The sequence below is a fragment of the Salvelinus fontinalis genome, chromosome 9 (assembly GCF_029448725.1).
Source record: "Salvelinus fontinalis isolate EN_2023a chromosome 9, ASM2944872v1, whole genome shotgun sequence".
Lineage (NCBI taxonomy): Eukaryota > Metazoa > Chordata > Actinopteri > Salmoniformes > Salmonidae > Salvelinus > Salvelinus fontinalis.
Window position 1 is genome coordinate 31,770,789 of NC_074673.1, and position 25,607 is coordinate 31,796,395.

General features: G+C 43.0%; 1 protein-coding gene across 7 annotated transcripts in view; it reads left to right on the top strand.

Annotated features, from left to right (window-relative positions):
* Positions 1–682: 682 nt before the first annotated feature.
* LOC129862424 (FERM domain-containing protein 4A-like) overlaps positions 683–25,607 on the top strand; it is a 225,350-nt gene continuing 200,425 nt past the window's right edge. For 3 of the 7 annotated variants that reach the window (XM_055934103.1, XM_055934099.1, XM_055934102.1), the window contains exon 1: positions 684–1,569. In XM_055934103.1, the coding sequence (XP_055790078.1) occupies positions 1,525–1,569 (45 nt within the window). In that variant the 5' untranslated portion in view covers positions 684–1,524. Of the gene's footprint in view, positions 1,570–25,607 lie in introns of all 7 variants that reach the window. The other 4 variants (XM_055934101.1, XM_055934109.1, XM_055934100.1 and 1 more) reach the window with 3 other exon arrangements.

Below are 25,607 nucleotides of genomic sequence, written 5' to 3' on the forward strand. Positions count from 1 at the left end.
TGAATTTACATTTTTGTAGGGCTTGATACATTTTGTCTGAAATTAAGATCCGACATCTGTATCATGGAAGGTCATTGTAACAACTGGTTATCGATGTATGAGAGGATTAACACACAGAGGACTAGTTGCATTTGTTAAATGTTCAGCACGGTTGTGTCTGAGACTCATGGCTGCAACAGACGACAGTACTACTGTACAGTGTTCAGCTCTCACTGTTACCACTGTAACCATATGCACACTCTTTATCCCCCCCAGAGAGAGAACAAAAGCCACGCTGAGACAGTGTTTTTATCTGAATTATTTATCTGCCATGCTGCTGTCAGTCATCTCTAAAAAGACGTCTGAAAACAGGTGATTTTGCTTGTTGATACTCTATGGCTAGAGAGCTGTTAACCCACACACACACTTGCACCCACAGACTCACACAACCACATACTGTATACACCCCATTCATTAAGCGAGCTGAGTTGTGTTTGCCCAACTCCCATGCTCCTTTGCAGCGTCTGATCTAGTATCTGCCGTTGTCGATAGGCGCGGTCTGCTCTCTCTCTCTCTCTCTCTCTCTCTCTCTCTCTCTCTCTCTCTCTCTCTCTCTCTCTCTCTCTCTCTCTCTCTCTCTCTCTCTCTCTCTCTCTCTCTCTCCCTCCTCCCACCCTTGTTCTCTTTCTGCTCGGCATGGAAATCTCTTACCGGTGACTCGCTGACTCCCTCTACAGCTCCCTATCTATCTCTCACACACTCTCGCTCTCCCTCACTCTCCCTCGCAGGCTTTCTCCTCGTGTCATGCTTTATAAGGCAGGGATCAGCGTGAGCATGAGTGAGCGTGTGTGAGCTCTGTCTTTGCTGCAGCATCCTGGGTCTCTGTGTGGAGGAGAGGAGTTCCTGCTACTCTCCCAGCAAAGAGCACTCTAGGTGGGGGAACATCGTGGCCAGAGGGGGGGTTCTCTTGAACAGAAACAGTACAGTCCCAGGACAGAACGGACAGACAGAGACGCGTGGTGACTGGAGAGGAACAAAATAAGAGATCAAGAGGAGAGGAGCGTATTGCTGCCTCTCAGGCTTTTGTGTTGTGAGAAACTAAGAAAGAAAAGAGGGGAGGATAGGAGGGAGGGGGGCACACTCCTGAGGTACAGGGATCCCAGGAGGTTTCAGCAGGGGGGAGAGGGCTGTACAGGAGGGGTGTGTCAAAGCTGAAGAGGAGGGGGTCTTCTCTGCTCATCAAAGACAAGAAGGACAGAAGGAGAGGAAGAAAAATAAGTGAAGAGTGAAGGAGAGATAACGGTTTCGCCTCAGCGTCAGGAGTTGAAGAGGGTCTCGAGGGGGTCATGGTGAGAACGAAGAGGGAGAGGGTCAGCTGAGAAAAAGGAGAGTAGAAACAACAAACAGAAGGTAAGGACAAAGGGATGTGTGCTCACTGACTGAAGACTTGGTTTCTGAGGAAGAAGAAGAGGAGGAGAGGTCTCTCTCGTTGAGGCGTCTGGTCGTTTTCCCTGGTGAACTTCAGTCAGTCTACAGGACCCCATCATGGCCGTCCAACTCATGCCCGAATCAGCTGTCTGTTTGCTTATGGTGAGTAGGAGAGGTCCAGGTATTTTTACACACACACACACACGCACACAGGCACAACCACACATATACACACACACAGTCACTGAAGCAGGTAGCAAGATGTCACCCCACGAGGGGAGGTGTTGCATGAGCTCCTATGTACACTACTATACACCCTCCACAAATCTCCCACCTCTATCATAAAGAAATCAGTAGTTATGTAATATCATATTATCATCAAACAATGTACCATTTCATCAAACATTTCTGTGCTTCAAACCAATCTGTGTACGTTTCCTTGCTTTGTCTAAATGCTCCACGTGCTCACAGGGATCTCTCTGCAGTGGGCTGGTTATGAGACATCACACAGAGAACAGATATCACTGTTACCAGATGGGCGATGTGCTGAATGTGCTGCCGATGTGTGTGTGTGTGTGTGTGTGTGTGTGTGTATGTGTGTGTGTGTGTGTGTGTGTGTGTGTGTGTGTGTGTGTGTGTGTGTGTGTGTGTGTGTGTGTGTGTGTGTGTGTGTGTGTGTGTGTGTGTGTGTGTGTGTGTGTGTGTGTGTGTGTGTGTGCATTCTTTTTTTCTCATTCATTTTTGGCTAGAGCTTGATTTTGGCAGTTGTCTCCTCTTTATCCAGACTTAGAAAATAAAAAATATCTAGTGAGCGGGAGAACACACACACGACCCACAAACTAAGAACACTATAAAAACAGCTTGTAAAGGCCATTTTTAACATTTTAAAATACAGTGACATCTCAAGATGCCTTCCCGGCCGGAAGTAGAAATATAATCGGTGGAGACAAAACACGAGACACACAATAGTCTGTTCTAGTCATTGTAATTCTATGTGCTTGTCAGTTTCCTCCATCCCAGAGGGACTTCACTGAACTACTTGTTATCTCCTCCTGTTATAGCTGTCTGTAGCCATAGCAATAGGCCATGTTACACGCCCAGGGATTGGACTGGAGGAGGGGTCAGGGTAAGGGTGGATGGTAAGGGGGTGGGGGGGGGTGGAAGATGGAAAGGGGAAGAAAGTCAAAATATAGCTAGCAGCATATCTTTACCTCTGTCGAAATTACTGACTTGAAATAATGTTAGCATCATGGTCCAAACATACAAACACTTACATTATTTCAAATATATGCATGAATGATGCATGAATTAACCACAAAGATGACTTTAGCCATGGACTCTGTGGAAAAACACACCACATCACTTGAAGATGTTACTGTAATTATTTCCGTCTTATTTATAAAGAGTAGTTATCTGATAACTGATCAAAACTCAGTAATACATGTTTTCATTACATCCGAACATGTATTCATATTCACACTGTCATGTTCAGAGCGCAATCCCATCTGAAATAGTAATGTACGTTTATGCAGCTTAGAGGTGTGTGTGTGTGTGTGTGTGTGTGTGTGTGTGTGTGTGTGTGTGTGTGTGTGTGTGTGTGTGTGTGTGTGTGTGTGTGTGTGTGTGTGTGTGTGTGTGTGTGTGTGTGTGTGTGTGTGTGTGTGTGTGTGTGTGTGTGTGTGTGTGTGTGCAGGGATTGACATTAAAGTCTGAAAGCCACTTGCCCATCAGGACTCAGTAGGATATTTTGGTTTCCTGAAGATTTTGAGCACTTGTCCGAAAATGTAAATTAACTATTTACATGCAGAACTGCCATGTACAGTTGAAGTCGGAAGTTTACATACACCTTAGCCAAATACATTTAAACTTAGTTTTTCACAAGTACTGACATGTAATCCTAGTAAAAATTCCCTGTTTTAGGTCAGTTAGGATCACCACTTTATTTTAAGAATGTGAAATGTATAATAGTAGAGAGAATTATTTATTTCAGCTTTTATTTCTTTCATCACATTCCCACTGGGTCAGAAGTACACACACACTCAATTAGTATTTGGTAGCATTGCTTTTAAATAGTTTAACTTGGGTCAAATGTTTCAGGTAGCCTTCCACAAGCTTCCCATAATGAGTTGGGTGCATTCTGGCCCATTCCTCCTGACAGAGTTGGTGTAACTGAGTCAGGTTTGTAGGCTCCTTGCTCGCACACGCTTTTTCAATTCTGCCTACACATTTTCTATAGGTTTGATGTCAGGGCTTTGTGATGGCCACTCCAATACCTTGACTGTGTTGTCCTTAAGCCATTTTGCCACAACTTTGGAAGTATGCTTGGGGTCATTGTCTGTTTGGAAGACCCATTTGTGACCAAGCTTTAACTTCCTGACTGATGTCTTGAGATGTTGTTTCAATATATCCACATACTTTTCCTCCCTCATGATGCCATCTATTTTGTGAAGTGCATCAGTCCCTCCTGCAGCAAAGCACTCCCACAACATGATGCTGCCACCCCCGTGCTTCACGGTTGGAATGGTATTCTTTTGCTTGCAATTCTCCCTCTTTTTCCTCCAAACATAATGATGGACATTATGGTCAAACAGTTCTATTTTTGTTTCATCAGACCAGAGGACATTTCTCCAAAAAGTACAATCGTTGTCCCCATGTGCAGTTGCAAACAGTAGTCTGGCTTTTGATAGCGGTTTTGGAGCAGTGGCTTCTGCCTTGCTTAGTGGCCTTTCAGGTTATGTCGATATAGGACTCGTTTTACTGTGGATATAGATACTTTTGTACCTGTTTCCTTCAGCATCTTCACAAGGTCCTTTGCTGTTGTTCTGGGTTTGATTTGCACTTTTCGCACCAAGGTACGTTCATCTCTAGGAGACAGAACGCGTCTCCTTCCTGAGTGGGATGATGGCTGCGTGGTCCCATGGTGTTTATACTTGCGTACTATTGTTTGTACAGATGAACGTGGTACCTACAGGCGTTTGGAAATTGCTCCCAAGGATGAACCAGACTTGTGGAGGTCTACAATTGTTTTTCTGAGGTCTTGGCTGTTTTCTTAGCAGAAACTATAGTTTATTAACAAGACATTAGTGGAGTGGTTGAAAAACGAGTTTTAATATCTCCAACCTAAGAGTATGTAAACTTCCGACTTCAACTGTAGGCCTTTCATCTACACATAGGGGAGGAATCAGAAAGACCAGTACTGCAAATCTTTGTATTTTGGTTGTTATCAATAAAACGTTTTTAAAAACAGGCTCAACTTGCCCGACTGCCATAAATGCCATCAATTGTCTGTCTTCCACTTACACAGTGGGGAGGAACAGAAGATCCGTTTTAGGCTACTGGAATTCTTTGCAGTTTGGTTGTTTTAACTACTTGTTACCCAATGGGGCAACCTCAAAGCATGCTCAATTTGTGTGACTGTTCAGTTCAGTTGCCCCAGGCAATAGGGCAACCCTTGTTTGTCAATCACTGGTGTGTGTGTGTTTGTGTGTGGCTATGTGTCTGTGGCTGTGTGTGCATGTTTGTTTGACTGTCTGTGGCTGTATGAATATTAATGACAATTCTGCTGTGTGTATTAATATTTCAGTTGAGGCAGTGATTATATCCTGGTATAATTACAGGAAGTGATTTAATAACACACAGACTCTGTAAACACCCACAGAAAATACTGACTGCCACAAATAATACTGAACAACCACACACAAACTAGATACCTGTAGATATATCTCCCTCTCTATCCCTCTATCTCTCTCTTTCTATTTCTCTTTTTCTCTCCCTGTCTCCCTGTGTGTAAAGAAGGGCATCTGCTATTATGTTTGTGCCAAGTTCACTGAGGGAAGCCATCTCCTTGGTGGGTGTAGAGGCTACTTACACAACGAGCAACAGAAGGCTCGCTCTTCCTCTTTCTCTCTCTCTCGCTCTCTCTCGATGTCTCTCTCTCATTCACTCTGTCTCCTCTTTGGGGTGTCGCCTCTTGGAAAGGTTTAATGATGTTTTCATTTTAATTTAGCAAGTTAATGTCATTCTAAATCTAAATTATGAATGGGGCTCTGGGGGAAGCACGTGTTGCCATGGAACTATTGTCAGTAGTCAGTTGTGATTAACACACCTATCAGTTGTGATTAACACACCTATCAGTTCAGTGTCTGTCTGAAAACATACATGGTTTTATGAAGAACGTTGTTAAGTTTCACACTATACAGATTCTTAGCCACAGTATTACACCCTCCCCCGAAATACACACACACACTCAGATCCCCTATCCTCATCACCATGGTTACAGACCCCCAACCCCATTCCAGCACCACTGACTACGGACCCATCAACCTCATTAAATTAGTTGACAGGAAGTGACCTTGTTCAATTAGAGGAAACAGGAGAAATCACAGTGTGTTTGTGCTGGGGAGCATTGTTGTTGTGGCTGATATAAATAAAGACATCCAGTAAATTGTGCTTTAGTTCTCCTCTGGGCCCCATCTGTCTGGAGCTAATGTGATTGGAGCTGAGTTACAGTACAGTAGCATTAATACTGAGTGGTCTCAGGCCTGTCATGGAGAGCAGGCCTAGGGGAGGCCAGATAGAGCAAATATGATTGAATCTCAGAGCTGATTGACTGATGGTTTATGGGGGAGGGAGGGAGGGAGGGAGGGAGGGAGGGAGGGAGGGAGGGAGGGAGGGAGGGAGGGAGGGAGGGAGGGAGGGAGGGAGGGAGAATTGGTTATTACTTCATCCACAGCAAAACAAAAGATAGCTATCATTTTTCAGCTGATGATGCCTTTTTGACTTGAAACTTGTCTCCAAAGGAAGATGATATCAGTCATGGTTTTGTGGTATGTGTGCTTCTTTGTCTGCATGGCTCCTATGTGATCTATTTTAGTCCATGCATGATCGATGCTGAGGCAGTCGCAGACTAAAGAGAGACACAGTTTCATCTGATCTGAGAGGCGATAGATAGGATCACAACGGCTAACAGGAAATAGCCTGTGGTCTGACCTCCAGGGGACATGCTAGCATTACTGGTGTGATCCCCATCAGAAACCTCAGCTATAGCGCTAGCTATGTCGGCTAGCATACTGGTTTGATTCATATCAGAAACCTCAGGTAGCGCTAGCTATGTCAGCTAGCATTACTGGTGTGATCCTCATCAAACACCTCAGCTAGCGCAAGCCATGGGTTCTAACATTCCTAGATGGAGTCTGAGTGTGGTATCAGTCTTGAGGTCACTGGAGACAAAAGACTCTTATACAGTATTTAGCTGCGTCATTTCTGACTATGTGTTTGAGAATGGTTCACTGCAGAGAGGGCTGACTTGGATACAGCAGAGAGCTTCACGAGGGTGTAGGGAGAGCCTTTAGTTTCACATACACACGGACACACAGCGAAAGAGAGAGAGAGAGAGAGAGAGAGCGAGAGAGAGCGAGAGAGAGCGAGAGAGAGCGAGAGCGAGAGAGCGAGAGAGAGAGAGAGAGAGAGAGAGAGAGAGAGAGAGAGGGAAGGGGGGGGGCTAAGCGGATTACAGTCACACAGCTTCAGGGTTGTTCACTGCATGCTGAACTACAACAGGAGAAATGGCACAAAACTCACTCTGCCTCACAGAGATACCACTGAAACAAGCTCCTGGTGATATATGTACTCAATCTACTCAGTGTATACATCCATGCTTTTCTTTTCAACCGGGAAAATATTATTTTGTATATCTTCTGAGTGAATAACATTTGGGTAAATGTGACTTCTGTAAGCAAAGCGTGTAGAACATGTTCATGCAAAACTTAAATAAACCATGTGTGTGTATGTTTTGCACTATGGTCTTGATTAGGGGGCTTGAACTCCCCTCATCTCTTATCCTCAGTAGACTCCATAGAATTATGTCTATTTATATCACTCACTACACATCATCCCAGTGTGTGTGTGTGTGTGTGTGTGTGTGTGTGTGTGAGTGTGTGTGTGTGTGTGTGTGTGTGTGTGTGTGTGTGTGTGTGTGTGTGTGTGTGTGTAGTATATTAGGTTAGGGCTGATTCCAAATTATAAAGAGCAGATGATTTAATCCGATGGAATGAAGCTCCTCGTTCACTTCTAATCAATTTACCCTGCCATGACCTTATGCAGTGTGTGTGTGTGACATCTGTCTTTTTCTTTAACATTGCTCGTAATACACCAACAGTCTGTATGCACAATCATTTCATCAGCATTTATCTTGATACGTCTCTTTTTACGATGTTTATGAGAAGGTGTAGCGATTTTTCCAGCCAAGTCGCTCAAGATTCACTTTGAAATTGAACATTTATCCACATCCCGAGGACGTCAGAAGATGCTATCAAAATGCTACTACCGTCAAGTAGGCCTGGGTTTCAGAATGGTAGATGGGCATAAGCCATGAGCTCCGGCTCTTAGAGTTGTGTGCTCCATCCCCGTGCAAGACGGTTGTTTTTTTTAACCCAAGGTGCAGCTGAAGCAGGAGGAGCAACCTAGGGTGTCCAAAACACCTCAACGTTTTCGAGAAACTTCAAAATATTGATGTTTGGAGAAACGTGGAAAAACATCTGAATCTGAAGTCAAATTGGTCAAACCATGAGACCTTGTTGATAATTCATGATCCATACAGCAAGAAAAGGAGATGCATGCGATGCAATATTTGTCAGGACCCGGTGTGAGAAACAGTCACTAATAGTCGGCAGAACCCAGAAGATGAGGCAGACACAGCAGTACTAGAGATGGTGGTTTAATAAAGGAAAAAGATCTTCAGGCAAAAAATATAAATCCACAACGTCAAAATAAAGCCAAGAGAAAAAATGGATATCCTCCAAAATACAAAGAAAATCCACAAAGTGGTAAGAACAGCAGGGAAAAAACAAACCTCAAAAGACTAATCAAAAATAAACAAGAACAAAACCAGAGAACCTCTGGAAAATCCAATATATGTGTTCACAGCAAGGCTAGGGCTGGGGCTGGGTACTAACATACAAACACAGAGCAAAGAACTGAGGGACACTAATGGCTTAAATACCTACAAGGAAATAAGATACAGGTGAAAACAATAATTAGAAGGGAAAAAACAAAAGGTTCAAAAAGGTGCAATGGGGACATCTAGTGACCAAAACCTGAATAGTCCTGGCCAAAACCTGACAATATTTTTGGCAAATTAGGGCTGTTTTGGAGAAAGGTGATGAGGAGACAAATAGAGCATGATTTCTGTGTTCGGAGAGTTTACAGTATCTTAATCAACTTGATCACAGCTAAATTGTAAACTGGGTCCTCTCTCTCTTTCTTTAACTCAATTATATAAATGCTTTAATGGCATGAATGGGTGCTTGCCACTGTTGCCAAAGTAATTCATTATTACATAAATGAACAATATGCTTAAGCAACAACAATAGTATATATCAACAAAAACAATTATACATGGAAAATAATACACAATAAATAAAACAAAATGCAACAAATGAGAAATAAAATCTACAACAGCTAATTTTTCTCTCTCTCTCTCTCTCCATTATAGTCCTGAAGGGGGAGGGGTAATGTAATATCTGGCAGTATGACATCATGCAGTAGTCTAATTGATTACTCTGCAGTACACAGGCTGGTCTGTGTGTGTGTTACCCTATGACATTCTCTGCCCCATCCTTAAATTGCAGCAAGAAAAACAGCAGATCACATTAAAAATCACATCAAATAATCACCACTGTACACAAAACGCACCTGCCTAGACCATGACAGAGAGAATTCTCACCTCAGTCGATCACTTCTAAACCTTTTCACTTCTATGTCACACTGGTCAAATACCATCAGTGAACATGTCAATACTAATCACCTCCTTGCACTAAGGCGGAGATACCGATCCTGCTGCTGGGTTGTTGCCCTCCTACGGCCTCCTCCACGTCTCCTGATGTACTGGCCTGTCTCCTGGTAGCGCCTGCATGCTCTGGACACTACGCTGACAGACACAGCAAACCTTTTTGCCACAGTTCGCATTGATGTGCCATCCTGGATGAACTGCACTACCTGAGCCACTTGTGTGGGTTGTAGACTCCGTCTCATGCTACCACTAGAGTGAGAGCACCGCCAGCATTCAAAAGTGACCAAAACATCAGCCAGGAAGCATAGGAACTGAGAAGTGGTCTGTGGTCACCACCTGCAGAATCACTCCTGTTTTGGGGGGTGTCTTGCTAATTGCCTATAATTTCCACCTTTTGTCTATTCCATTTGCACAACAGCATGTGAAATTTATTGTCAATCAGTGTTGCTTCCTAAGTGGACAGTTTGATTTCACAGAAGTGTGATTGACTTGGAGTTACATTGTGTTGTTTAAGTGTTCCCTTTATTTTTTTGAGCAGTGTATATCCATCTCGATGTTTGCCCTTTGCAACCCCTCATCTCTGATTTTCCCTGGGCACACAATATCACACTAAAATATAAGTTATTGACGTTACATCAATCATATGCCAAAGCACATCCCAGAAAGCCCCAAAATCCCTATCAGGTACCATATACCCACACATGTATAAATCAGTAACGTACAGCAAACTTGTACATATTGTAAAATAGAAAATAGAAAACAGTATTCAGAACGGGACCTATCCCTTGCATCACATTTTCCTACTGGGAAGACCTGACGTTCGCGATCTCCCCCTATCTGCAAGCAGGGCCAATCACAACACACCTTATTATCATCAGAGTTGAACTAACATTAAATACACATTTCTTTAGATGCAAGTGGAAACATAACCAACCCTGTTACACCTCCCCCATTTTCCTCCAGGTAAACCATTCTGTAAATTTAGATCCATCCCTTATTTAACCCATGTTTAGTTTTTCTGTAAAGTTGTCTAATGTTGGTGAGGAATATTACTTCATAATCACTATGATAAATAAAATAGATTTTCTTGAGTGTCCCATGTAGCTCAGTTGGTAGAACATGCAGACGACACCATTCTGTATACATCTGGCCCTTCTTTGGACACTGCGCTAACAAACCTCCAAACGAGCTTCAATACCATACAACACTCCTTCTGTGGCCTCCAACCGCTTTTAAATGCTAGTAAAACTAAGTGCATACTCTTCAACCGATTGCTGCCCGCACCCTCCCGCCCGACTAGCATCACTACTCTGGACGGTTCTGACTTAGAATATGTGGACAACTACAAATACCTAGGTGTCTGGTTAGACTGTAAACTCTCCTTCCAGACTCACATTAAACATCTCCAATCCAAAATTAAATCTAGAATCGGCTTCCTATTTCGCAACAAAGCCTTCTTCACTCATGCTGCCAAACATACCCTCGTAAAACTGACTATCCTACCAATCCTTGACTTCGGTGATGCCATTTACAAAATAGCCTCCAACACTCTACTCAGCAAACTGGATGTAGTCTATTACAGTGCCATCCGTTTTGTCACCAAAGCCCCATATACTACCCACCACTGCGACCTGTATGCTCTTGTTGGCTGGGCCTCAATACATATTTGTCGCCAAACCCACTGGCTCCAGGTCATCTATGAGTCTTTGCTAGGTAAAGCCCCGCCTTATCTCAGCTCACTGGTCACCATAGCAACACCCACCCATAGCACGCGCTCCAGCAGGTATATTTCACTGGTCATCCCCAAAGCCAACACTTCCTTTGGCCGCCTTTCCTTCCAGTTCTCTGCTGCCAATGACTGGAACGAATTGCAAAAATCACTGACGCTGGAGTCTTATATCTCCCTCTCTAACTTTGAGCATCAGCTGTCAGAGCAGCTTACTGGTCACTGTGCCTGTACACAGCCAATATGTAAATAGTACACCCAACTACCTCATCCCCATATTGTTACTTATCCTCTTGCTCTTTTGCACCCAGTATCGCTACTTGCACATCATCATCTGCACATCTGTCACTCCAGTGTTAATGCTAAATTGTAATTATTTCGCCTCTATGGCCTATTTATTGCCTTACCTCCCTACTCTTCCACATTTGCACACCCTGTACATAGAGTTTTCTATTGTGTTATTGACTGTACGTTTGTTTATGTGTAACTCTGTGTTGTTGTTTTTGTCGCACTGTTTTGCTTTATCTTGGCGAGATCGCAGGTGCAAATGAGAACTCGTTCTCAACTGGCCTACATGGTTAAATAAAGTTTAAAACATTTATAATAATACAATTGAAATGAAATGTTGCTTGCAGCACTAGAAGTTTGGGTTTGATTCCCACAAAGGACCAGTACAAAAAAAGTATAAAAATCTAAGTTGCTCTGGATAAGAGTGTCTGCTAAGTGACTACACACAGGTGAAGGGCAACTTGCAGCCATACACCTGCGAAATTAGTTACTGATACAAACATGGTGGTGTCGCAGGGAGATTGGAATGCTGTGAACCAAGAAGTTGTGAGTTGAAATCCCAGTTGAGGACATGTTTTATTTTAGTTAGTGTATAAATGAACATGCACAATGTAATCATGTGTGTCAATTATGTAAGTTAAAAGTACTGTGTGTGTAACTAGTTTCACAGCCTTTTTTTAGGTAACATACCCAAATACTTTCTTGTTGAACGAACATCTGAGACAAATTGAGCAAACACATCATTTTTAGTTAACAGAATTTTTGCATATGTTTTTTCATATTGATTCTAAGCTTAGGCCAACATTTCTTTTAAAGTTAAGGGTACCACTTTGACCAAAAAGTGTTGTGGAACCAGTTACTGACTATTATTTAGTTAAAACAACTAGATTTGTTTTACACTGTGTCAAGAGGGCCATTGGCGTGGCCTCGCACTCTTTGTCATGGCTAAGAATGGCTTAGTATGGCCTGGCATGATTGGGCATATTATCTAGGCTGGAGGCATGATGGGGAGAGGCTGGCTGTATTGAGGGAGAAGGAAATACTGCAAACACAGACTTAATACTGGTTTAGATGCACTGTAAAACACAACCGAATCATCAATGTATATAATTACTCACATAGTGTAGTGCTTTCTGGAAGACTGGTTATTTTTTCTCCTCCTGTCTCCACTGCTGCTCCCTTCTGCTCTGCATTCAGTTCTACTCTTTTCTGTCCATCCAGGTGAGCGTGGGAGAGAGAAAGAGAGAGTGAGATATTCACGTTAGACCAACCGGTGTGTGACTGCACTGCATGCATTAGAATGCATTCATTTAAAGGTCTAATGCGTTATGCATTAAAGTATCTCAACATCAAACGATTAAGTAACTTACTATGAAAGTTTTTAATTCAAATGTTCAAAAATAAACAGAAAAAGCTTCTTACCAAAGTGTAATTCCTCAAGCAAGAATTTAGCAAGGACTGTCTGGAAGTGGCTTTGGGTTAGGGTGGGGAGGGTAAAACTGAAAACTAGCTGAATAAGGACTATTGGTGGAGCTCGAGGGGAATACCACTCATTATAATAGTCTTCTCATGAGTGTGTGTGGGTTCGTCTGGTTTGTGTGTGTTTGTCTGTGGTGTGTGTGAGACATATGTGTGCGTGTCTGTGTGTGTGTGTTGGTTCTTCTATCCTTGTGGGGACCTACAGTGGCTTGTGAAAATATTCACCCCCTTGGCATTTTTCCTATTTTGTTGCCTTACAACCTGGATTCTTGGGGGGTTTGTATCATCAGATTTACACAACATGCCTACCACTTTGAAGATGCAAAATATTTTTTATTGTGAAACAAACAAGAAACACGACAAAAAAAACTGAAAACTTGAGCATGCATAACTATTCCCCCCCGCCACCCAAGTCAATACTTTTTCTCTATAAGCTTGGCACATCTAGCCACTGGGATTTTTGCCCATTCTTCAAGGCATGTTTTAATAATGGATTTAATGGTGCTCCGTGGGATGTTCAAAGTTTCGGATATTTTTTAGAACCCAACCCTGATTTGTTCTTCTCCACAACTTTGTCCCTGACCTGTTCGGAGAGCTCTGTGCTAATTTCTTGGTGGTGCCCCTTGCTTAGTGGTGTTGCAGACTCTGGGACCTTTCAGACAGGTGTATATATACTGAGATCCTGTGACAGATCATGTCACACAGGTGGATTGCACACAGGTGGGCTTTATTTAACTAATTATGTGACTTCTGAAGGTAATTGGTTGCACCAGATCTTATTTAGGGGCTTTATAGCAAAGGGGTGTATACACATGCACGTACCACTTTTCCGTTAATTAAAAAAAAAATAATAATAATTGAAACGTTATTTTCTTAATTTCACTTCACCAATTTGGACTATTTTGTGTATGTCCATTACATGACCTCCAAATAAAAATCCATTTAAATTACAGGTTGTAATGCAACAAAATAGGAGAAATGCTAATGGGGTGAATACTTTTGCAAGGCACTGTACAATCTCCAAAATACATTTCCCACACCCCCATGAGGACAAAGGCTATTTTAAGCTTAGGGGTTAAGTTGAGGGGTTAAGGTTAAGGTTAGGGTTAGGGTTAGGGTTAGGGTTAGGGTTAGGGTTACGGTTAGGGTTAGGGTTAGGGTAAGGGTAAGTAAGGGCTGGATGTGTAGGAGTAGTTAAGAGAAAATGCTGCTGTTTTATCAGTCGTGGGAAAAAGTACCCAATTGTCATATTTGAATAAAAGTAAAGATTTAATAGAAAATGACTCAGGTAAAAGTAAAAGTCACCCAGTAAAATACTACTTTAGGAAAAGTAAAAAATTATTTTGTTTTAAATATACTTGTCACGCCCTGACCATAGTTTGCTTTGTATGTTTCTATGTTTTGTTTGGTCAGGGTGTGATGTGAGTGGGCATTCTATGTTGTATGTCTAGTTTGTCTATTTCTATGTTTGGCCTGATATGGTTCTCAATCAGAGGCAGTTGTCAGTCGTTGTCTCTGATTGGGAATCATATTTAGGTAGCCTGTTTTGTATTGTGGGTTGTGGGTGATTGTTCCTGTTTCCTGTGTTCCTGTGTTTGTGTTCACGTTACGGGACTGTTTCGTCTTCGTTCATTTTGTCGGTTTATTGTTTTTGTTCGTTGTTAAAGTATTCTATTAAAATGGTTAATCATCACGCTGCATTTTGGTCCTCCTTTCTTTCGCCCGACGAAGAACGTACAGAATCACCCACCACCAAAGGACCAAGCAGCGTGGTAACAGGCAGCAGCAGCAGCAGCAGCAACAGTAGCAGCAGCGGCCGAAATCTCGAGAGGAATGGACATGGGAGGACATTCTAGACAGTAACGGATGTTACACATGGGAGGAGATTCTGGTTTGGAAGGGATCGCCTTCCATGGGATCAAGTGGAGGCAGCCAGGAGAGCGGAGGCAGTAGGAAAAGGGAACCGGCGTTACGAAGGAACACGGCTGGCTAGGAAGCCCGAGAGGCAGCCCCAAAAATGTCTTGGGGGGGCACACGGGGTGTGTAGCTAAGTCAGGTAGGAGACCTGAGCCAACCCCGTGCTGACAGTGGAGAGATATGTTCCGGACAGGCACCGTGTTATGCGGAGATACGCACAGTGTCTCCAGTATGTGTGCATAGCCCGGTGCAGTACATAGCAGCGCCTCATATCGGCCGGGCTAGAGTGGGCATCGAGCCAGGTGCCATGAAGCCGGCTCTACGCATCTGGTCTCCAGTGCGTCTCCACGGGCCGGGGTACATGGCACCAGCCCTACGCATGGTGTCCCCGGTTTGCCAGCACAGCCCAGTGCGGTCTATTCCACCTCGCCGCACTGGCATGGCTACGGGGAGTATTCAGCTAGGTAGGGTTGGGCAGGCTCGGTGCTCGAGACCTGCAGTGCGCCTCCACGGTCCGGTCTATCCGGTGCCTTCTCCATGCACCAGCCCTCCGGTGGCGGCACCACGTACCAGGCCTCCAGTTCCAGCACCCCGCACTCGCCCTGAGGTGCGTGTCCCCAACCCGGTACCACCAGTTCCGGCACCACGCACCAGGCCTACAGTGCGCCTCGGCTGTCCTGAGCCGCCGGAGCCGCCCGTCTGTCCTGAGCCGCCTGCGCCGCCCGTCTGTCCTGAGCTGCCTGAGCCGCCCGTCTGTCCTGAGCCGCCTGAGACGTCCGTCTGTCCTGAGCCGCCTGAGCCGCCTGAGCCGCCCGTCTGTCCTGAGCCGCCTGAGCCGCCCGTCTGTCCTGAGCCACCTTTCAGTCAGGAGCCGCCTGAGCCGCCCGTCTGTCCTGAGCCACCTTTCAGTCAGGAGCCGCCTGAGTCGCCCTTCAGTCAGGAGGCGCCTGAGCCGTCCTTCAGTCCAGAGGCGCCTGAGCCGCCCTTCAGTCCAGAGGCGCCTGAGCCGCCCTTCAGTCCAGAGGCGCCTGAGCCGCCCTTCACTCTAGAGGCACCTGAGCCGCCCTTCAGTCCAGAGGCGCCTGAGCCGCCTGAGCCGCCCCTCAGTCCAGAGGCGCTCCTGAGTCTAGTGGGGCCTTTTATTAAGGTCCTTGGTCCAAGGTCGTAGGCGTGGGTCGCCGCTCTAAAGAGGCCAATGAAGAGGGCAATGACTATGGTGGAGTGGGGTCTACGTCCCGCGCCAGAGCCGCCACCGCAGACAGATGCCCACCCAGACCCTCCCCTATAGGTTTCGGTTTTGCGGCCGGGATCCACTCCTTGGGGGGGGGGGGGGGGGGGGGTGTACTGTCACGCTCTGATCATAGTTTGCTTTGTATGTTTCTATGTTTTGTTGGGTCAGGGTGTGATGGGAGTGGGCATTCTATGTTGTATGTCTAGTTTGTCTATTTCTATGTGTTTGGCCTGATATGATTCTCAATCAGAGGCAGGTGTCAGTCGTTGTCTCTGATTGGGAACCATATTTAGGTAGCCTGTTTTGTATTGTGGGTTGTGGGTGATTGTTCCTGTTTCCTGTGTTCACGTTACGGGACTGTTTCATCTTCGTTCATTTTGTTGGTTTATTGTTTTTGTTCGTTGCTAAAGTATTCTATTAAAATGGATAATCATCACGCTGCATTTTGGTCCTCCTCTCTTTCGCCCGACGAAGAACGTTACAATACTTAAGTATCAAAAGTAAATGTAATTGCTAAAATATACTTAAGTATCAAAAGTAAAAGTAAAAGTATGAATCATTTAAAACCAGACGGCACAATACTCTTGTTTTTTAAATTTATGGATAGCCAGGGGCACACTCCAACACTCAGACATAGTTTACAAATGAAGCATGTGTGTTCAGCGAGTCCGCCAGATCAGAGGCAGTAGGGATGACTAGGGATGTTTCTACGCACACACTCACACATACTTACACGGACACTCCAACACACACACACACACACACACACACTACATCCGCTCACACACACAAAACACACATGCATATTGATGCCACACACACACATTCATTGGATTGAAACAGAATCTGTATTCAGTTCATTACAATTTTAGTCACCTTACCTGCAGTTACCACACAACCGGGAAATAAGAGTCTGTCTTCCACAGCAGTTATAGACTGTAGACTGAGGCACCAGCTGGGTGTTTTTAAAATGCATCGCCTTTCAGAGAGCTTTCATTCTCCCGTCATATACAAAGGCAAAGGGATATTAGCACTGTTGATATGGTATATAAATTTTATGTTTGATTCATTTCTTTTGTGATATTTATTATAGCATGAGACTGGCATTAGGAAAATGATAACACTATACGTTACTGGAAATACATTTCACAGGATTACACATCAATATGAACTTTAATTTTAGCTTACAGGAGAGACTTAAATAAATGTAATTAAATCAATTAAATTAAGGTCCAAAATTGGATAAGGCAGGATGAGACAGAATAGAGGGATAAGAGGGGAAAGACACTGCTGCCAGGAAGAGGAGCTGCTGCCTTGGCATTAGCTAATGGGGATCCATAATAAATACAATACAAGTCAATGAGAGGAATGAAATAGGATGATTACTGTTTATTATAATTATGGAAGACTGTGATTAGATTCTCTACATTTACATTCCAATCAGAGCTGAGGGACTGTTACCACGGTAATAACAGCAGTAACACAGTTACTCATAATCATATTTATTAAATACATTCAAAATTCTCATTCAATTGAACCGTGTTATTTGTAGATAGATGGTGAATAAACTAGATGGCCGACTATAAAACGAACCATAAATGTTTTCTCTTGGTCTGATGTTGCACCTTACAACATACACTGATCATACAAAACATTAAGGACACCTGCTCTTTGCATGACATAGACTGACCAAGTGAATCTATGTGAAAGCTAGGATCCCCTATTGATGTCACTTGTTAAATCCACTTCAATCAGTGTAACCACTTCAATTTATTTATTTTACCAGGTAAGTTGACTGAGAACACGTTCTCATTTACAGCAACGACCTGGGGAATAGTTACAGGGGAAAGGAAGGGGAGAAGACAAGTTAAAGAAGGATTTTTAAGCCTTGAGACAATTGAGACATGCATGGTGTATGTGTGACATTCAGAGGGTGAATGGGCAAGACTAAAGATCGAAGTACCTTTGAACGGGGTATGGTAGTAGGTGCCAGGCACACTGGTTTGTGAAAAACTGCAACGCTGGTGGGTTTTTCACACTCAACAGTTTCCCGTGTGTATCAAGTATGGTCCACCACACAAAGAACATCCAGACAACAACTGTGGGAAGCATAGGAGTCAACATGGGCCAGCATCCCTGTGGAACGATTTTGATACCTTGATGAGCCCATGCCCCAAAGAATTGAGGCTGTTCTGAGGGACAGTACTAGGAAGGTGTTCCTAATGTTTGGTATACTCAGTGTAGTTGACAGATATAGCATGGAACACAAGCGTGTTGAAACCCAGGTCTGTATATGGACAACATGAATGTTTGGACATTTCAGATGCTTCTCCCTCACGTCCTCACAATTTTTAAGCTGTTTTACATGCTGCTTAGCAGTAGGGGGCAGTGTCTGTTTATGTCTGTGAGAGGCTATGGGATTATACAATAGTGTGTGTGTGTGTGGGAGAGAGCATCAGTGCAGAAATGGGTCAAACTAACATAGGGAACTTTAAGCACAGCAAATCAGTATGCCAATGCCCTGCATGTGGCAACATGGCTGTCACATGCTGTACTGAGAGATGATGATGATTATGAGCCTATAGTTTGAAATACGAACACTGAATAGTTTGAGCCATAAAGACACTCAGCTACGTGATTACTGGGTTCACACACACACGCGCGTTTGTTTTACTATCCTTGTGGGAACCAAACAATTCATTCACATTCATAATCCTATTTCCCCTTACCTCTAACCCTAACCCTTAACCTAACCTTAACCCTAACCTAAACACCAAACCCCTAACCATAATTCTAACCCTAACCTCTAAGCCTAAAATAGCTGTTTTCCTTGTGGGAAGTGGTGAAATGTCCCCACAGAATTTTCCTTATTTTACTATCTTAGTGAGGACTTTGTGTCCCCACAAGGATAGTAAAAACAAGAACATACACACACACACACACACACAGACACACACACACACACAGAAGATGCAAAGCACGGTGTGTCGCCTGCAGAGGCCGGGGGTTGCCCCTGACAACTGTTGCTAGGAGACCGAGCCAGAGGGACTTCATAGAGGAGCACACTGGTTCTCCCTTTCTCTCTCTCTCTCTCTCTCTCTCTCTCTCTCTCTCTCTCTCTCTCTCTCTCTCTCTCTCTCTCTCTCTCTCTCTCTCTCTCTCTCTCTCTCTCTCTCTCTCTCTCTCTCTCTCTCTCTCTCTCTCTCTCTCTCTCTCTCTCTCTCTCTCTCTCTCTCTCTCTCTCTCTCTCTCTCTCTCTCTCTCTCTCTCTCTCTCTCTCTCTCTCTTCTCTTCTCTCTTTATCACTCTATCCTCGCTCTGTCTCTCCTCTCTCTTTCTCTCTCTCTCTCTCTGCAGTACAGAGAAAGACAGTTTTCTCTCTGAGCTGTAGTTTGGTTGAGAAGGTAGAAGGGCTTTTCCTTCATGTACCTCCAACACCACAGGGTAGTTTAGGAGTCTTCAGTGTGTGTGTGTGTGTGTGTGTGTGTGTGTGTGTGTGTGTGTGTGTGTGTGTGTGTGTGTGTGTGTGTGTGTGTGTGTGTGTGTGTGTGTGTGTGTGTGTGTGTGTGTGTGTGTGTGTGTGTGTGTGTGTGTGTGTGTGTGTGCGCGAGCGAGCGAGTGTGTGTGTGTGTGCAAGTATGTGTGTGTGTGTGTGTGTGTGTGTGTGTGTGTGTGTGTGTGTGTGTGTGTGTGTGTAAGGGATTGCTGGCTAATGAACTTTAGATTAAATGTCAAAGCCAGTCCCTCTGGCTGAGAACTGCCCTGCTCTCTCGAACATGGCCCGGGAGTCGGTTAACTCCTGACACATCGCTCTGGTAGTTGAAGTCTTCAAATATCAGGCAGCAAGGTACTCATCACATGTGCATGGTTCACCAAGACATGTGCGCTGCATAGACAAGCATGCAATCCAAAAGGACCAGTGAAAGATTGTGTGTTTGTGTTTAATTCCTACTCATTTATAGATCTATCAATTGAATCTAGTTCATCTCCCCTCTCCGACATGACCATGGTGTTTGTATAATGTCTAATGATTAATGTTGTTATTTGATTTAGTCAGTAATTAACCAGTAGAGTCTGGCTTACTGTTGTAATTCCTCATTCTGCTCAGGTCTGTCAATATTCCTACTCTTGGAAAAACCCTTTGGGGCGGGGGGCTTCGCCCTGCCAGCATCTCAGGGAGGGTGGGGGCGTGAGCACCCACTGATGGGCGGCCATTGATATTGTCTTCGTATTGTATTGTTGTTGTTTAAATAAATAAATACAAATATTCACTTTGCACGCTAGTCCTTTGACTCTGCCAACACATTCTTCCTCTGGGATGTGTGGAGGGAGGAACCAGGTTATTGCTCATAATGACTGTGATTGTGGTGCCAGAAATACCAGAAATAGCCCTGCTACAAGGTATTGGCATTGGACTGCTGGTATCTAGAGCTTGTAAGCAATATGATATTGAACCTTTCTCTGCAGTCAATATGGTGGTGTAACGCTAGCTAACGGACTTCCCTGCTTTCGATAGTGAACGCTGGTCTGGTCATGGGAATATCAACTAACGGTGCAGTATATTAAGTAGAAATTGATAGATAGAAATTGTTAGTGCTTTGAAATGGGGGGAAACATCTATACAGTACATTATTTTTGACGATATAATATTGATTTAATGTATCGATTCTCTTTTTTTATAGATAGTTGACGCAAGCTAGCGCTAGTCGGCTGTACCTGTGCCAAAACTTTTCTATTAATAGTAGGTTGGCCTCAGTCTTCTTTTTAAATGGTGAGCCAACATGTTTTCAGCACTTTTATTTCTATGATTGATCAAAACTTTATTATCAGTCCATCTGAAGCAAACATGTAGTGAGTAATATGTTTGGAACATCGAATCGCAATACAATCGCAATATCAAATCACATTACATAAAGCAATGTGATAAATTGTGATACACATAGAATCGCAATACATCGTATCGGTACCTAGTGTATCAGAATAATATCATATGGTGAGGTCCCTGGCAATTCCCAGCCATACTTTGTACCCTTAGAGCAACGCATAGTGATTTAATTCCACCCATGGAATTGAAGTTCTCCCTCAGTCTCAATAGAACTGACAGATTGATTGACTGATTGATTGATTGAATTCATTAGACAAAAAAAATATATACACTACCAATCAAAAGTTTGGGGTCACTTAGAAATGTCCTTGTTTTTGAAAGAAAAACACATTTTTTGTCCATTAAAATAACATCAAATTGATCAGAAATACAGTGTAGACATTGTTAATGTTGTGAATGACTATTGTAGCTGGAAACGGCAGATTTTTTATGGAATATCTACATCGGCGTCAAGAGGCCCATTATCAGCAACCATCACTCCTGTGTTCCAATGGCACGTTGTGTTAGCTAATCCAGGTTTATCATTTTAAAAGGCTAATTGATCATTAGAAAACCTTTTTGCAGTTATGTTAGCACAGCTGAAAACTATTATGCTGATTAAAGAAGCAATAAAACTGTCCTTCTTTAGACTAGTTGAGTATCTGGAGCATCAGCATTTGTGGGTTCGATTACAAGCTCAAAATGGCCGGAAACAAAGACTTTCTTCTGAAACTTGTCAGTCTATTCTTGTTCTGAGCAACGAAGGCTATTCCATGCGAGATATTGCTGAGAAACTGATGATCTCGTACAACGCTGTGTACTACTGCCTTCACAGAACAGCGCGAACTGGCTCTAACCAGAATAGAAAGAGGAGTGGGATGCCCCAGTGCACAACTGAGCAAGAGGACACAGAACAGTGGATAATCTTATGTACAAGACACAATTTAATCTGAGAGACTCTCTCTTCCACTTTGAGCCATTTAAGGCTTTCAAATAGGGAATGGTCAAGATGCGTAAGTGCTGGAAGTTTAAGAATAATCCTGATTAATTTGTTCTAATGTCTGCAATTTATTTTGTAATATCTTGGGGGCACTATTGTACCAGGAAGAGCATGCATAGTCAAAGTGGCACTGAACAAGAGCCCCTGCCAATGTCCCCATTGCATTCCTATCCAGATATTTGGAGGTTCTTGCCAGAAACCTAATTTTATGGTTCACTTTGGAGAACTTTTTGTGCCATGCTCTCCCTGTCAGATGGTTATCTAGCACACATCCAAGATAATTAACAGAATCTTTTGCTGTAACTACTATGTCACCTACTACCACCTTAAAATCAGGAGATTTCCTCAATTTAATGTTGGACCCGAACAAGATGGACTGTTTTTCCAAAGTGAAGTGACAGTTTATTGTCCTTCAGCCATTTACTGACTTTCAGAAGTTCAGCACTGAGGGCTTTCTCAACCACATTGTTGTCTTTGTGGGAAACCAGCAGGGCAGAATCATCTGCATAGAGGAAAAGGTCACATGTAAAGGCAGATTTAAGATCATTTAAACACAATAGAAAGAAAATTGAACCCAGCACATTCCCTTGGTTCTAGAATTTGGGTTTAGACAGGGTCCCATCCACATCCACAATCTGTTTTATTCCTTGCAGATAAGAGCTAACCCATTTTACTGCTAAGTTGTTAAAGCCCATGGCTCTTAGTTTGATTAACAGAATATCATGATCCACTGTATCAAACGCCTTTTGGAGATCTAACATAACCATACCACAAAATGTCACTCTGTCTACTCCCTTCCTTATGTGGTGAGTTAGATATAGTAGGCAAGTGTCGGTGGAATGGGATTTCCTAAAGCCAGATTGGATCTCATATAATAGGGAATGTAAGGAAATATATAACAGACAATGTCACACACACACAATTCATATCTCTCAAGTCGAAGCTATTCACCTGCGTTAACAGAGAAGCTATATGAGCAAGCAGCTGTTCTGTGTGGTGGGAGATTGAGTTAGCTGTAAAAGTGTGACAAAGTCACATATTGACTTACTGGGTCGCTCCCTTCAGACCACTGCCATGAACAATGATCTAACCAATGAACATTGAATGTGACGTTATCTCTCTATCATTCAATTCATTTAAATTGAACAAGCCATGTGGAAAGTGTGGTTACATTTGCCAGAGGAAATTGTAATAAGAATTACTAACTCTACCAGCACTCTACAAAAAACCCTAGACAATACAAAAACTAGCGTACCCACTCTAGTCACACCCTGACCTAACCAAAATATAAAGAAAACAGAGATATCTCAGGTCAGGGCGTGACAAAAACATTCTCTGAAGATGGTAATTTCTCACTGCAGGAACAGTAGGTAGTGAGGAAATAGCCTTATTCTGATCCTAGCTCGATTTGACAGTGTGTACAATAAAAATGTAATGTTTGTTTACACACAATCTAATTTCATCAGGTGAACACTTATTTGAACTTATATTTCATGATCTGACATAATGGTAGGCAACCATTTAGGCTTTACATTACATGTTGCTATTTTTCATCTTTTTTTTATCAATTGTCAATTGTTAAGCACTACTGAACAAAGAGTCATTTGGGAGTTATTTTTGGTGAACAGAGCCAAAATGTCCGGCTCACTGAAACGACTCAGAATGCCCATTAATAATAGCCTAATGCATGAATGTCAAGTCTTAACAAGTCTCACATTGATCACGTCTGTTAGAAAATATCCATCACAAGCTGGAGACATCGTTTAGAAAGGAGAATCACTTAAACATATATTTTCCTTCTGTGATGTCTTCTAATTGATAATTGCTGCTATTAATTCCTGTGCTTTCTGCAGCTTGTTTAGCAGCAGCTAACAGGCATAAGCCATTAGCATGTCTTCTGTAGAATGTAATTGTAGTCTTTAATTGAAACACAGAAAATTACACGTTTACTATGTCTGTCTGTGCTGTGGATTTTACACAAGTGCATCTCTGCTCGTTTAAACACATGCACACAGCCTAGTGTTTTATTACATACATAAAGCCATTGTAGATCAGTGTAGGGCACTTGGTAAAGTTTAAGCCGTTGGTTCCCAGGGGAAAGGAGGAGAGATCAGGAGACAGAAAGGCTGTAGAGGGGGTATACAGGTAGGGTATAGGGTGTATACAGACATGGTTTAAGGTGAAGGGTGTATAGAGGGTGTTTTATGGAATGATGACATGTGTATGATGACTGTCACGACTTCCACCGAAGTCGGTCCCTCTCCTTGTTCGGGCGGTGTTCGGCGGTCTACGTCACCGGCCTTCTAGCCATCGCTGATCCACTTTTCATTTTCCATTTGTTTTGTCTTTGTCTTACACACCTGGTTTCAATCCCCCAATTACCTGTTCATTATTTAACCCTCTGTTCCCCCATGTTTGTTTGTGAGTAATTGTTTATTGTATTGCGGTCCGTATTTGTGGCCTTGTATTTCTACGACGTGTATTGTCATATATTTGAGTAAAATTGCTTTCATTACTTATATCTGCTGTCCTGCGCCTGACTCATCTCACCAGCTACACACAGACGCTTTACAATGACACACAGGGTTGCAGGGCTGGGGTTAATTAGAATTGAAGGCAATCAATTCAGGAAGTGACTTTAATAAAACGTTAAAAAATATAAAAACATTTGTTATAAATAGCTTCTACTCCACAATTTTGAATTGTTATTAAAGCAGCAATACGTAACTTTTTGGGCAACTCGACCACATTCACATTGAAATTAGAGTTATAGATGTGTCATTCTCATTGAAAGCAAATCTAAGAAGTGATAGATCTGTTCTATGTGTGCGATTTCTATGCTAACCCAAGCTTAAGTTTCATTTTTGCATCTTTTATTTTCAGTTTGTACACCAGCTTCAAGCAAGCTGAAAATACAAATATTTTTGGTTATTAAAAATATATTTCACAGCAGTTTAGATGGTGCAATGATTCTCTACACTTTAAAACTGCGTGTTTTGAGCCTTGAATGCTAATTGGCTGACAGCCGTGGTATATCAGACCGTATAACACAGGTATGACCAAACATGTATTTTTACTGCTCGAATTACATTGGTAACGAGTTTATAATAGCAATAAGGGACCTCGGGGGTTTGTGGTTTGTGGTCCATATCAGACCGAGAGCCTAATACTTCTTAGGAAGTTCTTTATGAGTTTTAGTTTAGAAAACGATCTCTCCGCAGAAGCGACATTAACAGGGATGGTAAAAACAGCTTGATTACCGTAGCAACATCATGGAAACTGCAGGGAGTGGTGCTTCAAATACAACATTTCTGCAACATCTTTAATTGAGCCTCTCAGACTCAACACATTACCCAAAGAGATTACTACTCAATTTGCTCATTGGGCAGAGATAAAAAAAAAAAAAATCTGTTTTACAGGTAATTTATACACAAATTTAAAACTGAAATATCACATTTACACAAGTCTTCAGACCCTTTAATCAGTACTTTGTTGAAGCACCTTTGGCAGCGATTACAGCATCGAGTCTTCTTGGGTGTGATACTACAAGCTTGGCACACCTGTATTTGGGGAGTTTCTCCAATTCTTCTCTGCAGATCCTCTCAAGCTCTGGCAGGTTGGATGGAGAGCATAGCTGCACAGCTATTTTCAGGTCTCTACAGAGATGTTCAATCGGGTTCAAGTCCGGGCTCTGGCTGGGCCACTCAAGGACATTCAGAGACCCAAAACGACAAGTATGTTATCTTGCTTGTATGCTTAGGGTTGTCGTCCTGTTGGAAGGTGAACCTTTGTCCCAGTCTGAGGTCCTGAGTGTGTGTGTGTGTGTGTGTGTGTGTGTGTGTGTGGGAGGGGGCATTCACATAGTTGTGTGAATTGGCTTGTCTTTATGGGTGATTGTGTGTGTTG